Below are 16,407 nucleotides of genomic sequence, written 5' to 3'. Positions count from 1 at the left end.
ACTATTTTACCGATTCCAATAAAATGCCGCGACAGTAACTTTTAACGGAGACATCCGCTACTGTAATAAGTTACTGTCGCGGAATCTCCCGCAGTGTCTTGGATGACCGTACCTTTGCAAACTCATTTAATACGGACATCAAAATATTCCACGACGTGAAGTTGGAAAGTGTAAAGTATATTCAAAAATAAGACTTGAGACAACTGGGCAAAAGACTTGATGGCTGAAAATGTTCCTTTTTAAAGAGCTACTTTTTGTTTCACTTAACACATATAGTAAACCTTGCAGATCTCCCTGTCGCTCGAAAATCTTGAAAGAAAGATGATATAGAATCACACTTCGCTCATTAATATTCTTTACGACCCAACAGACTTGCTCACTGTCGCTCAAAACCAAATCCACTCAAATTTCCCCATCGGGAAGGACTTCTCCGCAAAACCACATTTTTCCTTTTAATTAAACATCATTTTATTAATAGCTCCATGGAAGATGTAACGGCCAACCAACACGGGCTATGAATGGTACCGTCCCAGGATAAATAATTTTTATTTAATTTACTTGAAATATTTAGACTCTTAAAGAGCTGGATTGCAATATTAAATTGGCCTTCACATGATGATATATTTTTCACACGAAGACATTTCACCTGGACGCTTGTATTCGGTGTATTTTTCAGTGGCCTTCGATTCTACGCATGAGATCATCATCATACCAGCGCACGGATGAATCGGCCTAAGTATGGAGATGAACAAATCTAAAAACCGGCCACTTACAAGATCACGGGATATTTATTACGACAACTCACGAGCAAGTCGGGCGAAAAATGAATTATTAACATCCAGTGTACCTACCAACCAGCCACTCTTTTCACTTTCGCAAACAAAAAAATCGCATGGACGTCGTGAAATAGCTCAGCTCAATCGACAGGGGAATATAAATTAAACAAGGCGCATATGGTCGAATGATTAATTAGTGAGCCGTCCATTGATTGCAAATTCTTGGCGAGGGTTGGTTCGAGGGGGGAAGGGGGGGGGAAGAGGGAGGGGGGGGGCAATTACGCGTGGCCTGTCCGGCCGACCGACCGGCCAATTTTCATACTCCGCGCGTCCTTGGACGTCTCGGGTTCGTGTTCTTCGGCCCTCTCTCCGCCAAATTAGCCCAAACGACCAATCACGGCTGACCTTGGAAATTTCGCCTCTGTTCTCATCCGTTGGGCCTGAAAATGGGATGTTGGGGAACTCTGGGGAGCATTTCTTCCCGCTTATATCCATCCACGAGCATCGCCGTTCACTACCAAATAATATTTTCGGGAAAGGGCTAATTTCGGACCGGGTGGCAGTCTCATATCGTGGGATGGGTGTTTGCTTTCGTGCGCAATCCCTCGATCAAACGTAAATTGAAATTAAGCCGCTAAATGAATTTTTAAAACAATTAAAATTCTCGCAAATGTTGTGAGCTAACTCCACGCGGAATTAGTACAAAACGAACAGTCCCTAACGAGTGTACAACGAATAGTTTAAAAATGAATTTATTTTCCTTCCACAATTTGTATTTCCACCTACATATATGATATTATTTTTCCCAAGCACGATTACACATAACACAGATTGAAATGCACTGCCGGAAGTATAAACGCGCTCAAGGTATGTCGCCATTCTAATTCCACGGCTTAACACCTTTAAAGAAGTTACAAAACGGTAGCTCCACAATTTACAACGATTATTAACGCCACACTTAAAATAAAAATAGTTTTCTATATCATTTAATGCATAAGAAAGATGCCAACCGTGAAAAATAGTAGCAAAAGTCTATGAAGTATAATGATTTTTTTATTGGAATTCATTATTTTTGAACTCCTCTCCACTCTGAACCCAACGTTACACCTCCAATCCATTGAACTTTTAAAAAATCGTAAGAATTACACTCGGCATATTCCGGGCGGAAAGACAGACAACCCCGTGATGGGCATATACATTCCATTATACCACCATCTGGGGCAAGGGAAAAGCGAAAACGGTTATCGCATAACTTAATCCTTCTCACTTTTTGCAACAAAAAATCGCGGAAGCCATCACGGGGGAACGCAGCAATACTCGGAGTGATCCATCAAAAGGACCGACCATCCGCTCGCGAGAGAAGGAAAAGATGAAATGCAATCGATTCCACAAAGTTTTTTTTCTGCCACGGTGGATTAAGGAATTGATTGAACCTCGAGAAATGTGAAACGCAGGTGTTTCGCAAGCAGTCATCCAATGCGAAACATCGCATTAGAGTGCGAATGCGATTATCCCGGAAGTCCCTCTCTAATTTCCCGGATTGGCATTTAAGGATTGGTTTTCTTGTAATCGGCTTCCGTGACCTATTAGCCATTATCATAGACACATTATAGTTAACTTGTGCGCTATAAAATCACAAATGTCTGCCGAGCATTGCCAAACGATACTCCTTCGGAGGCAACCACGTAGACGACGAACCAAAGCGCCCTACCAAGCTCATGGAGGGTCATCTTTAAATTCACCGATGACCATCGCTCTTTCGCAATTTATATCCGCAATAGAATACAGACAATCAATTCTAGTTCTCTGCAAATATTACAAATTCCTGCAAATTCTTGCTGGAAGTCAATTAACAACACATGCTATATTGTCAATGTGTCGCTGCTTTATTCCAGATATCTTACGAACATTAAAAATGCAACGCACACCGAATTATTGTTTTTATCCGCTCTCTAAAACCGCAACGGATGTTGCATGAGATAAATACGAGATTTCCTATGCAATCTTGAAGAGGCAGACGATAAGTCATACCAATTCATATGCCGAATTTTTGTTGGCTAATATAAGCACTTAAAAAAATACTTTTCAGTATTTCTGGCAATTCTCAGCCTAAAAAATATTTAATCAAAGAAATCGCAAAATATTTGGGAAAGTTAATTATTTATCTTCGGGAATTAAATTTACGGATCTCGTGCAAGGATTCAGCTGGGCCGAGAACCAATCACTCATTTTGTCGCACCCGCATTCTGCTGTTGAAAAGATGATTTCATCAAGCTTAATACACCAAACACCTTAAATTGGGGCGCACATGGGGAAATATTATTCGCAAATACAGACGTGGATGAAGTTTTTGACCCGCGAGACATTTGAAACGTGGGAATATGAAAATAATAAATGAATTTCATAAATTATTTTGTAGAAATGTGGTAATGATTCAGCGCACGGATAAATCACGAATCAAGAGTCGTACTTCTAATCACCCCCAAGGCCATTATTAACGCTTGAATTTGCATAATTCTAACGATATGAGAGTCTCATAGCTGGAAACTAAGGAATGATCCAGCAACTACGGATAAATATTAAATACTAGAAGTTGCACAACACTTCTAAATATGAATGAATTTATAGATCGCGGACATATGCGCAAAGTATTGCAAAGAAAATGCAGTGGCATGACATTTTCTTTAGTTAACTTCCACTATACTATCTTTATAGGTTCCAACTCTAAATACATTGAAAAATTGACATTTCATGTATTTATTAGACATCGATAAAAGCTTTTTGGCCCGTTTAACTAATATGGAAAAAAAAAGAATGTCACGAAATGTCTACAAAACCTAGGAGTTGAGTATTTGAAAGACGCATACCCCCTTTATACTTATTGCAAAGGCAAAGTTAGCACGGTTTTACAATTGGTAGTATTTACAGGACATAATTTCAAGCAGTCAAAACATTACGTAAACAGATCACACGTAAACATATATTCACTTTGGGAGGAAACTATTCCCTTGCCGCGATAAGCTGGAGTGAGGGCGTGCTAGAGCTGCAGCGTAAGGAAGGAGCAAACCTACTGCCCACTCGCAGGATATTAGAAAAATAAAAGTGAATAAAGACCCGCGCAAGTTCCTCAAACACTCGAGCGGAGAAATGAAGCCTCGCATTTTACTGCCGCCCCCGGACGAGGGATGGGCCATATTGGCCGGGAGGGCCGTTGGCGGGAGGCACTCACCATCCCCCGGGCATGAAGCCCCCCCCCCTCCGTGGGAGCGAGGGGCGGCCTGACGGGGTGATGGCGTTTCAGGGCGGGAGGGGAGGAAGCTTTTTACGAGACGTGCCCTCGAGGGTTTGCGGGGAGGGAGGGAGGGACATGTGTACGTACGCGGCAGCGTGGATATATGTATTTTTCATCCGCCGACTGGGTTAGCAGGTGGGATACGGCGCCGGGGCGCTAATTGACGGCTCCTGCACGCACCAAAGGGGGCGGGGGACATGGCAGGGGCGTGAGTGCGATGGCGGGGGGGGGGGGGGAGGAGGGGGGACGCAAGGCCCACCGACCCCTCCCCCAAACTCTTTCGCCGTCCGCCCAATTCAAAAACAACGGCGCATCTATAAATCCGAAGCCCTCCTCCGCCCCTCAGCAATCCTTATCGATCAAACCACACGGCCCTACTCCAAACCTCCCTCCGCCCAACACAGCAAAGCACGCATTCACCCCTCAAGCCCCTGTGCGAATGCATTTATATACATATGTAATGTTTATATGATGGATACAGACTACACAACGGTACGACGATAGATTTCTTTGCCTCTCCCGACAAAACACAAACTGAAATCCGACACTAATATAAACCCCCCCTCTTCAATTCCGCACAATTCCTTCCACCCTTCATACCATCCAACCCGCCCGTCCTATTTCTACCCCTTTCCTCGTTTACATATCTTCTCCCCTCTACCACAGCATTCAACATCCCATCGCCAATCAAAACTCTCCGTATCCATCAATCCCACCTCACTTGGATTTCTCCCAACAACCCTCTTTCCCGGCCCATCCACACTATTCAACCAACACTCGCACCTGAGCAGTCTGAGACGCGTACACGTAGCGCATAATTAGCCAATTCCTCCGACCTACTCCTATTTTCGGCAACATTCATTAATTCCGCCCAACTGACCCAGTCGATCGCATGTTCGGAATCTGCGAAACAAAAATATCACCCCTGATTATACATATGATGGATGTACACCCCATTCCTCTTGATTAGCCTCATTGGTGGCAATACGAACACCTCTTATTTTAAAGTCACCAGATCTACCATCCCCTACGTAACCATTTGCCCTGCTCTCCATCCTCTTATATTTGATGATCGCGAGGACCACTTTATCCGTGTGCGAAATGAAACTTATTGCTCTAAGGCCCTCCTCGCATATGGTTGATTTACTCTTTACTGAGATGGGAACTAGCACTGATCAGACGAAACTCTTCCGGTCTGATTCGTCCCTCATAGCGGGAACTATTTTGTGAGCATCTTAAAATAGTTAACGGCTTCTAAGAATTGCTGTACGTCACACCTTAGCCGCCAAAAAATTAACGAACACAATCAAAAACACAAAAAAAAAAATTTAAACTCACACGTTTCCGAATTTGCGCTGGTCAGGCCACGTTTCTCAAGGGAGAGAGAAACTCATTCCTTCCTTCTCTCCTTTAGAGATCGGTGGCTTGAGCCCCGAAAATTCGAAAACGTGTGAGTTTTAATTCTTTTGTGTGTTTCTGTGTTTTTGATTTTGTTCGCTAGTGCTATCTCATAGATATGTTTGGATATATATATCCATCCTCGTAAAATATTCCCGTTTATCGCTCCTCCACACTCGCTTAGAACCCTGTCTCTTCTCTGCTTCCGGATGGCGCCAAAGATAGGAGTGAAGCGATTCGACCGCGAAAGTTAAGGCGCACCGCGTCACAAATAGCGATTTCGACGATGTTCTGGAGAGTCGTTCACCGGGGCGAGCTTACCCATGCGGAACCACGGCACGCGAGGGTACACCACCAAGGATCCGCGCATTTATGCCCGGCGAATATGGGGGAGTGAGCCACGGGATGGGGACAATGGAACCGTATATTACTTCCCGACTGGCAGGAACTGAGGTGAGAAATTCGCGAAACAATATTTACCGAGATTCCGGTTTACTACTTTAAAATCAGCACGGTATCCAGACTGTGTACTCATTGAGCTGAATTTAAGCTCAATTCAGAAGAGCTAGAATACGTCTACTCGTACACTCGAATTAAATACCTATATGATGCATTTCTTTAGTGCCCCAGAAGAAATGGGGTCATGTTTAAATGAAGGATGTCTAAGGATTCGACAAATTGAAATAGATATAATTGTCTCTCATCAAACTGGACTAGCCTGCACCATAGCCAACTGTTTAAGTGAAAAAGGAAAATTACATGGATTTTAATCCAAAACCATTATATGTCAGTTTAAACATATTTTTTCTCGTATTGGGTTATGCTGATCTTCATCACAATCATCACAAAGTGCAAACACTACAGTACACAGTGTGCTGGCTTTAATGCAGACGAGAATGGAGAAGAGCAAGACACAGACTCTCAAATATATATATATATATATATATATATATATATATATATATATATATATATATATATATATATATAATGAATTAAAGTTAGCACTAGTGGACACAGACAAAAACACAGAAACACACACAAAAGAGACTGTTTTTGTCTGTGTTCACTAGTGCTAGATGTTATACATTGTTATTCACGTCCGTGACACTTTCAAAAAGTGCTATATATATATATATATATATATATATATATATATATGTATTTATGTGCCGTCCCATTATATTTATTAATATATATTATATGGGACGGCACAATAGAACACAAATAGAATAGCAACATTTGAAATGACACTCACACGGTAAATTGTTCGAGCTTTCGGCCTTCTCCGAGGCCTTCTTCAAGTAAGACTCTATATATGTAGATATATATATATATATATATATATATATGTAAATATATATATATATATATATATATATATATATATGAATGTATTTATGTATTAACGAAAGAAAGCCATTAATGCTTCCTATTCGTAACTCCGTCACTTCACAAGTCTAACTTTCATTGCATCATTGAATGCGCGAGTGCCTTCAGGGCAATGCAGTGACTAATTCCGGCAGGTGACTAAACTGAAAGAGCGTTTAAAAAGGAAGTCATAAGAACACAAAAAATGCAACGACACACAATGGAAAACACTTCATGAAGCGATCGCACCGCAACGTGCTAAGCTTCCTCAACTCCCCCGCCGGTCCCCCCCGGGAGGCAGTAACCTAAGCAGGGCCCCTCTTATTCGCCCTCCCCCCTGGGGACTCCCGAGCACCCGCATCGAGAGGGAAAACACCACCGAGTACACGGCCCTCTTATTTTTCCGCGGGGCGGGATGAAAACGGGTGTGTATGTTAGGGGGCGTGGAGGTTACTGGGGGCGGGGGGGGGGTGGGAGGCGGAAGCGGATAAGAGTTCTGGGCACTTCCCCCTCCCACACACCTCTCCTTGCCCTCCGCGTTCCCCTCGGGGGCAGGCAACCCAAAATCCACTTTACGCAGAAGTGTTTCCGACCCCCTTCCCCCCTGCAGGGAAGAATGAGAACGTACGACGACACCGCGGGGGGAGGGGGGCGCCGGAAGGGGGAGGGGTGCGGGTGCGGGGGTGGAAGTGACATGTATTTCTTACGGCTTTGCCGAGCCGGGTCAGGAGGGGGGTGGGGTGGGGTGTGCGAAGCGGATGTGGGGTCATAAAGAGGATAAAAGAAACTCCCGTGAATCCGAAGGGAAATGCGCTGAAATTCTCGCCCGTCGCGCCGGAGAAAAAGGATAATCCTTAAATTTGCACGAGGATTTTTCTCATTATGCACGATGTAAATTGCAACGGGGAATCCCCAAGGTTTTATCGCTAAGGTCATCCGACGTTACGACTGAAGAAGTACCATCTGGGCACATGGCATGTATTTGCGTACGAGGGAGGAATGTTTCCGCCGCCAGTGTATCTTCCCCACCAACGGGGCCATCGTCATAAAGTCGTGCCACAGAATTATACATACATTTATATTCTCTTAAAAAGTTACGCTAGAATAAATGTCTTACTATAAATGCCGATGGACAGTCATTGCGTTTTCTACGTGCACTCCAGATAGCAATTGTCTTTATTCCATTCCGAGGCTCAGATTTTTCAAAAAAATCTCAATTCCTGTCTGTTATTATATTATTTACAACATTGCTGAATTGAAGATTAGAATTTAACAGGGTTGTCCATGCTTTTATTCGGGTAGGAATGCGAGAAAGAACGGTGTCCCGCCTGCAATGGTACGCAATCCTTCAGGTGACCGCGAAATCGACAGGTGCTACTTATTTACACAGTTCTTGATACGAATGAGCGACAACTGAATTGAAAATTTCCTAAAGACATTCCGGGATAAAGGGAAAGTATAAAAAATAAGCATACATTGTGAGTACAATGAGAGAGTTTCGCTAATATTCCTCGAAATTTGATTGATTAAATTCGTTCAAGATGACACTACGGGATGGCGTCCCAAAATATTGTTGCTCGAGAGAAAGTCCTTTTGATAGAATGGGTTAACTTTCCTTTTCAAAGTTAGTTATCTTCAAAAACTTCGTTCTAAATAGCCTTCCACCGCAGCCATGAGCTCAGTGATAATATGTGTACACGAAGGCAGAAGTTTTCAAATGGTGGGCCCCCACGAATGCGCTCCCAACTCCTCCTGGCCAGAGCGAACCCCAACAAAAACTTCAAGCCGCACGAGAAACGGACCGATCCTAATCTCCCTTAAAGGGAGAGCACACCCAGCCGACTCAAAGGGCTCAACGGGATCTCTAAATGCCGCTGACCACCGCACATAAAAACCCTGGCTATCGTTCGCGAAACAGACTGACGGAGGGCTTCACGCGATCCCCATGATCAACTGAGAAGCCGGGCGAGTGTTGAAGCGAGAGCCAATCTTAAGCTTTCTTTTGAAATTTCTCAACCACGACACCATCTTTATAATTTTCTCCTTTCATTCACGGCGTTGTTCTAGTCTTGCATGGCGCTGAACTACCGAAGGTTCCAAGCATCAAAAGTGACAGAAACTATGAGATGGATTTGCTTAATTCCTTCTTATAATCCATTTTGGCTGGTGACCTATCAAACCCTGCCATACATCATTGCGACGGCTGGCGGGGCTATGTGTAAATGTAGATTGGAAATAACAACAGCATGAAAATCAATAAGTTGTGAGAATAATGGATTCTTTCAGTTGAAATATTTTTAAGTTATCGTTTAAATAAGATGGTATTATCGAATCAACAATCGCTGGGCAAAACTTTTAACCGGTTTGTATCCTTGAAATCAGTTAATGTACAGAAACCTATCTTTGACACGTTCTCGTCTTCTTGCAGTCAACTAGCTTGTCGGTGTTCCCAGACCATTTTTTTCCTATTTTATTTCTATTTTGTTTGACGTCACAATGCCTACATTACTCCGAATAATTTTAAGATATCTCAATTTCTCAAAGTCGTTTCGACCTCTTGACTGGTTGGATAAATACCTCACTTTCAGGGTCCTTTAAAGTATAAGGTATATTATATATATATATATATATATATATATATATATATATATAATGTGTCAGTTCTGTCCCTCTCCTCCTTGATAAAGGTGGCAACGACCACCGAAAATTCGAAAAATAGTGAGTCTCTTTTTTTGTGTGTTTCTGTGTTTTTGTCTGTGTCCACTAGTGCTAAGTGTTATACATTATTATTCACGTCCGTGAGTCTTTCAAAAAGTGTTATATATATATATATATATATATATATATATATATACATTATATATACTATTATATCTACGTCTTCGATTCTTGTCGACCTGGTGTACTATATGTTATGTGGCGGGGTCCCCCAAGAGACGCAGGCGGTGTATGTTAGCTGATGGCATCTGTATTTGCATGGGTGTAAGTTAAAATGGTTTTTGCATGAATATATACGCCCCTGTGGGTGTAGTTTTCCGTGAATTAGTTGGTTTTGAAAGTGGTTTTATCCATTTTTACGGGTGGTGACCTAACTTCACACGCCCCTGCGGCAGTTTTCGGGGCATTATGTAGATGCCTTAGTGTTTTTATTGGAGGCGACCGACAGCTACGGTCATTTGCGCCATTATTAGTCATTTATATCCAGCATCGAGTGGTCCAGATACCCCTAGTGATAAATAATCTACGGGATGGATATTTCACTAATTAGTTTCCATTTATCGGGCGGCTGCTACGCTCAGCAGCTTACAACAGACCACATTTTCGTTCCTATTATTGGTCATTTGCTTGGAGAGACTTCGAACCTTCCGGAAACCTCCACATTAACTGAAAAGCAGCGCCGTCCGCTGCAACCAACTGTTTAAAATAACTCCTCCGCTTCGAGGTGAAGCAAATCATAAGCTTAAAAGAGTCACAATGCATTTATGTTGACATATTTATTAAATTACAATTTACGACATCTTGACGAATAGACCCTTTCAAATGCTTTAGCGACCACCAGTATGCCTCCGCTCTAATAGGATAAATGAGCTTTTGAAAAGGCAGAGGACTCATTCATGAGGTTGCCCAGGATGGCGAGGTCAGAGGAACAACCCAGGGGTCATCCGGTTTGGCCGCTGAGCGTAAACAATGCTCGCGACACGGTGTGCAACCTCCCCACCGACGAAAACGTATGGAAACACGACATGCGGCAGTGCTACGGAAGAGCTTGGAGAAGTCTACAAAAGAATTAAGGTTTCCCTAACCATGCGATTTATCCAACATTTTTTAATTACATTCTAGCATCTTATTTGCCAAACAACTGCGCAACTGAGCATTAGAAGTTGAAAACATACGTGAAACGGACTGCAGAAATTAGAGCCGGGATACCAGTGTCACACGTCCACGTCTTCAATCCATACAGAGAGTCATCCACGATCTTCCGCAGGAATTCGAGTAAATAGTGATGAGCCCAGGGTCGTGAGCCAAAGGGAGAGAATGAGTACTCACATGCAACGTCGACAAGCGCTGAGCGACTCCGGAGGGATCCCCTGGGAGAAGAGGCCAAGCAGTCGCACCGGAAGCCCGACTCCCCGAAGAATTCTTCGACGTCGTTGCGAGTGATGCTGGCGCGGGCCTCCGCCACCCGCCGGCCGCTCTCCGGGTCCACCAGCGAGGAGTAGGACACCTTTGGGGGGAGGCAATGGAACGAGAGACAATGAAAAGACGAGCAAGGCGCGGGGTGGGGGGGGGGGGGGCGAGGAGAAATGCCTTGCGACACAACGCCCTAGTCAATTTGTAGTCGTCGCTCCAATACCCTTTTCGCATGAGCATTCAACCTTAAATCCATCCATTCGAACGTGGTCTTTAAACTGCATTTCCCAGTGAGGCCAAGTTCCTCTTGTGATCAAGCCCCAGACTGAAGTTTTCAATGCAAACGTTTTGTAGTGGAATACAGGCTCGTTTCACAGATGAGTTATTTTCTTATGAATACATATTTGGTTAGCGACAACATTAATTCAGTTTAAAATTATGACTTGAAGTTTAAACATTAACAATTTTCTTCTTAACGGAATATCCAGAACGTGACAACCAAAAACAAAGCTCCATTTAGCGTCGTCGGAATAAAACATCAACGATCAATCAATGCATAACCTTTTCCGTATGTTTCACAAACCTTTGAGGATTTTGCAGAGCGTCTACACTTAAAATATTCTAAGAAATGTTACGTACTTAGATCTCTCATTGGACACGAAGGCGCATCACTAATAAGACCTGAATCATCAAGTAATATTTTATTCTCGCGAGTTCCAAGAGTAAAAAATACGTTCCGAACGTTTCGATATCTTACTCTGCCATCATACTTAGGTCACTATTTCGCTATTTGAAAGCTTCAGCATCACTAAAGGCCCCGAGTGAGAATGAGGGCATACTTGACCTTCAAAACGTCTGGAACCCGATACTTAAGCTGGTTGAATGCAAAATTAGAAATCATACAGTGTGAAAGCAATAAATAAATACTTCTTCAAATGACTTTAACAGCCATGTCCCTGGGTACAAAAATTCACACCAAATCTTATTAAAGCTTAAAAGTAGGTCACTCCCGATTTGCTTCAATCGCGAATCATAAGTGCGCGTACCGTGGGGTGGGGCACACACACAAAACGAGTCACCTCGGCACCCACCTGCCTCTCCCGGAGTGCTTCTCCGTTGCACCGGAAGGTGACGCGGATGGCGTTGGTGGCCCTGCAGGTCAAAGTGGCGGGCTTCCCGCGCACCACGTACGCGTCCTCCGGCTCCTCCACGAATTCGGGCTGCTGCGAGGAGGTCAAAGCGCTGGGGGGCGCCTGCACCTGGTGCCCTCGGCGGTGCATCAGGTGGTGGTGGTCGCGGGAGCGATGCCCCGGCAGCAGGACTCCACCGCTCTCCGCTGCGGGCGCGCACCAAGGAACGGGTGGCAAAACAGCGAGGAAACAGACATTAGAGTTGGCGGAATTGGACAAAATACAACAGCGCAATCGATTAATTTCAAAACTATCTCCTGGGTTCGTTATAATCATCGCAAGCAACGACATTTTGTAATAACGCGTGAGCTTTCCCGTGACGAAATTCGGTCAATTGTTCGCTTTGAAATGTATATTGTTGTTAGAGAATTACCATGATTTAAATTTAATGAAAATATTTAATAACTTACGACAGCCATTAAGTTCTATGAAACTACAACATATATTTTATTACGAAACAAAAGATAACGCACCGAAAGCAAAATAATGTGAATTAGATAATCAATTTACCTATTTGTATAAAAAGAGGAAATAAGCAGTGAACCAAAGAATGGCACAATCCTTACGAAAGGCATACATTGGCATATGAATATTTGAACTACATTGGCTTTGGAAGTCTTGTTTGTTTTCCTAAATAAGATTTTTTTGGATTAAACTGCACAACTTTTTCACGAAAGCCATGGAAATATGCGCTAATCCGGGGCTAGAGACTCTACACTGCGCAATGACTCTCGAGACGTGAACACTCCCGACTTGCTAATGCCCATATTTATTATAAATAATTATAAAATACATTTTTTAATTTTTAACCAACGATAATAAAATCTGGAGATTAATCATACATCAAATATGCCAATCTTTATTCATTGCAATTAGTAATTACACTATCACTACTCTTCTCCAAATCTGCCCACACTTCACATATTCGTTACAAGATAACGAAAGACGCTTCCAGGTTGTAGGTTCAATTACGATGAAAAACAAATCGGATCAAATGCTTCGATCATTAAAACATTAATTTAAGCTGTGACTATATCTCCTTCCTGTTCTTTTATTTCTACCTCGATATCTGAATCATGGCCGTTGGAGGAGTGGACGTTCAGTTAAGCCGAAACAAGAACAATGATGAGACATGTCGTCGAAAAGAACGAAAATGCCCGAAAAAAAGGAACGGGAAAAATATCCCAATTTTTTTGAGAACCACAGGTTTCGTTTGGATTTTGGGAAAGTGGCAGGGGCACGCCTCCTGGACGGACGTCACAAACAGCTGCAATTTCCGCGGGCACCATGTGCGAGGGAACAATAGAAGGACGATATATGGGAATGGGGGGGGGGAAGGACCTCACCTCCGTCCAGGTTCAGGGAGGCCGCGGCGGCGGAGGAGGAGGAGGAAGGGGGTGCGCCCGCCTCCTTGGCCTCCGAGGGCCGCCCGCCCTCCTCGTCGAAGTCCTCCTCCTCGTCTTCCTCCTCCTCCTCCTCATCGCCCTCCTCGTCGCCCTCCTCGTGCACGTCGTCCGTCTGCATGGTGCGCGGGATCTCGGGGCCCTCCCCCGAGTCGTCCGCCGGCCGCGCGCCCCGCGAAGACACCGCCGCCGAAGACGTCGAGGACGCTGCGGGAGAAGAGAGAAGAGGTGAGAGGTGAGCTCCGGCGAAGGCGAGCGAGGCGTCGCTCCACTCTGCTTTCATGCAGACCGCGCCGAATGATGCATCCATCATCGAGCGAACCAACCCAAAACGTCAATCAAATCCCAGAAGAAGGCATGCGGTAGGACACCAACACATGGCTCCCATCGATAAAAAGATGTAAGGCTAACATGCGAAATTGTTGATCTCAAGACTTCCGCGAAACATCTTAAGACTTCCGCGACGCCAACCTGATGAATGTTCCATGCTGCTTCCGGGTAGGTTGATTTGCTGGACAACCGTTTCCACACAACCTTCAACCTGAAGACGCCTCCAGGACTAAGGACAAAACAGTTGCCCAAAAAGTCAACCTACGTGACGGTAATTTTCGGAAGTAGCATGGAACAATATACGAACAATTCATTCGGGAAATTGAGAAGGTTCAACGCCAAGCAGCCCCTTTCGTTAAAATCACTTACGATAAAACGAAAAGCGTCATTGAAATGCTTATGGAGTTGGGGTGGGAATCATTAGAAGAAAGACGATTCAATGCTAAGCTTAAATTACTAAATAAACTCAGATCCGCAAATTTCAACATCGAGGTCTCGCAAATTATTCGCACTCCAACATACATTGCTCGCTTGGATTATGTATATGAAATTCGAGAAATAGATGCCAGAACTAGAAGGCTCAAGGACTTCTTCTTCCCATGAACAATACGGGGTAGCGACTGCAGGGTTATAGATAGCAAAACTTCCACTTGCCACCCTCAGCGTCTCGAGAATAATTAGTTTTACTCAATTGCATGCACTTTCACTAATCTAGTGTATTTTGAAGTCAAAACCCTCCCCGCATGACCGCATTAGTATGCCATTAAATAATGTAGTGCTCGTTATTGTTTGCTCTGTGTGTTTGTTTTTGAATTTCCCCTTCTCTCCCTCGTCTCTCTCTCTCTCTGTGGGGGGACCCTCCCGCTACCTACAGCGTTGGGCCACATTCCCTATCACCTGTGTCCTTGAGGGAGGAGACCATTGTTTGTAGCATATCCATGTGCTAGTGGAATTCCGCCTTCTCACCATTCAAATTCTAGATTGCATGTTATTGGAGAAATTTTTACAACAGTCTAAGTTGCATTTGTTCATTAGTTGATAGTATATGTATTTATATGCGTGTAATTTGTAAGGGTTTTTGCATGAATGTATACAACACTGTGGGTGTAGGTTTGCATAGATGTGTTAACTTTGCAGGTGGTTTTGTTCTCTTTTACGGGTGGTGACTTAACACCCCCCGCCACACGCCCTTGTGGCGGCTTGCTCGGTATTATGTATGTTCATGTAGATGAACATTCGCAACTGTTAATTGACTAATTTTATTTATTACTGGCAACACGTTTCAAACAGTTGTACTTCGAACATTGTTTTGCTCATCGCGTAATTTCCATCAATTCGATCATCTTTTTATTTATTATGAGTTTTTGATTTCACCAATTAGCATGATCCAAGTCGGTTATTATGGGTATATAGTATTGAAATACTGCGTTTACTAAATTCTTTCTCTCTTTGCATGTTATTTCGCTGTTCGTAGAAAGAAAGCGCTTCATTCACTCGGGGGTGCTAATCTCGTTTCGTTTCGTGGTGTGCGAACGGGAGTTTGTCCATGGGGCCTGGTTCCCGCGCTCCTTTCGACATAAATATTTCCTTATTACGCCGGTTGAGTTTCATGAAAAACCGTGGCTTCATCAAACAAGGGGTAAATATCCAAATGATTACATTACGTGGAAGATTCTCTTTCGCGTCAATTAAATCTCAAGTTACTAACTAGTCGGTTATTTACGAAATTGCGCGCACAGAGCTAATTTCGAAAATAAACAGTGAACAGGGAAAGCCTCGACCGTTTATTTTCGAAAATAAACGATACAAATACCTGTAAAAAACACGCTACACTCTAATAATGCCTCGGTCAAGACTCAAATAAGCAGAGACGCACAATTTGACGTACGATTTAACCCACAGCATAAACAGTAATTGCACCCACTTATTGCTGATACGGAGCAGGCAATTCTATCCCCGCAATCAAATTCACCAGACCACGAGACACCCTTAAAGAGAAATTAGCTACCGGAGAATTAATGTCATAAGGTATCACTTTCCCATCACACAATTCGGTATCAAATGCATGATAAATTATGCACAACTATTCAAATTGGCGACTTTAAAATAAAATATTTCCAGTTCACTCATCATAAAATTACCATTTACGTGTACCCTATTGTTTTGACGGTCTAAACACTCCCTGCCACATACCCCTCGGGCGAATTTCAGTATAATACTATTGTAGACGTCTTTAACATTCGTCGTTCCTAACTTCACGCAAGTTTCAGTCGCGCTACTTCATGTACTTCATGTACATGTCTTCCGACACAATGGCTCCCCAACTTGGCATGAAATTTACTCAATTAGACTTTTAACTGATTTAGACGCTTTGATATAAAGTAAATCTTCGTCTACAATATCTAGCATTTTAATGGATTTACTTAATACCAATCAGTCTCAATTTTATGATAGAAGTCACTTAATGCAACCTCAAAAAATTACACTACTCAAAGCTTTCTATATAATATATAAAA

At 43.3% G+C, this 16,407-nt stretch overlaps 1 protein-coding gene across 1 annotated transcript in view; it reads right to left on the bottom strand.

Moving 5' to 3' along the window:
- unc-5 overlaps positions 1-13,871 on the bottom strand; it is a 462,517-nt gene extending 448,646 nt beyond the window's left edge. Inside the window, exons 1-3 of the mRNA XM_071586409.1 lie at positions 13,505-13,871; positions 12,060-12,304; positions 10,885-11,062 (exon numbers count right to left, since the gene is read on the bottom strand). Coding sequence (XP_071442510.1) covers positions 10,885-11,062; positions 12,060-12,304; positions 13,505-13,871 — 790 coding nt within the window. The remainder of the gene's footprint in view (positions 1-10,884; positions 11,063-12,059; positions 12,305-13,504) is intronic.
- Between the last annotated feature and the right edge of the window lie 2,536 nt (positions 13,872-16,407).

Source organism: Hetaerina americana, unplaced genomic scaffold (assembly GCF_022747635.1).
Source record: "Hetaerina americana unplaced genomic scaffold, ioHetAmer1.1.p SCAF_22, whole genome shotgun sequence".
Lineage (NCBI taxonomy): Eukaryota > Metazoa > Arthropoda > Insecta > Odonata > Calopterygidae > Hetaerina > Hetaerina americana.
This window is presented reverse-complemented; position numbering and strand designations above follow the sequence as displayed.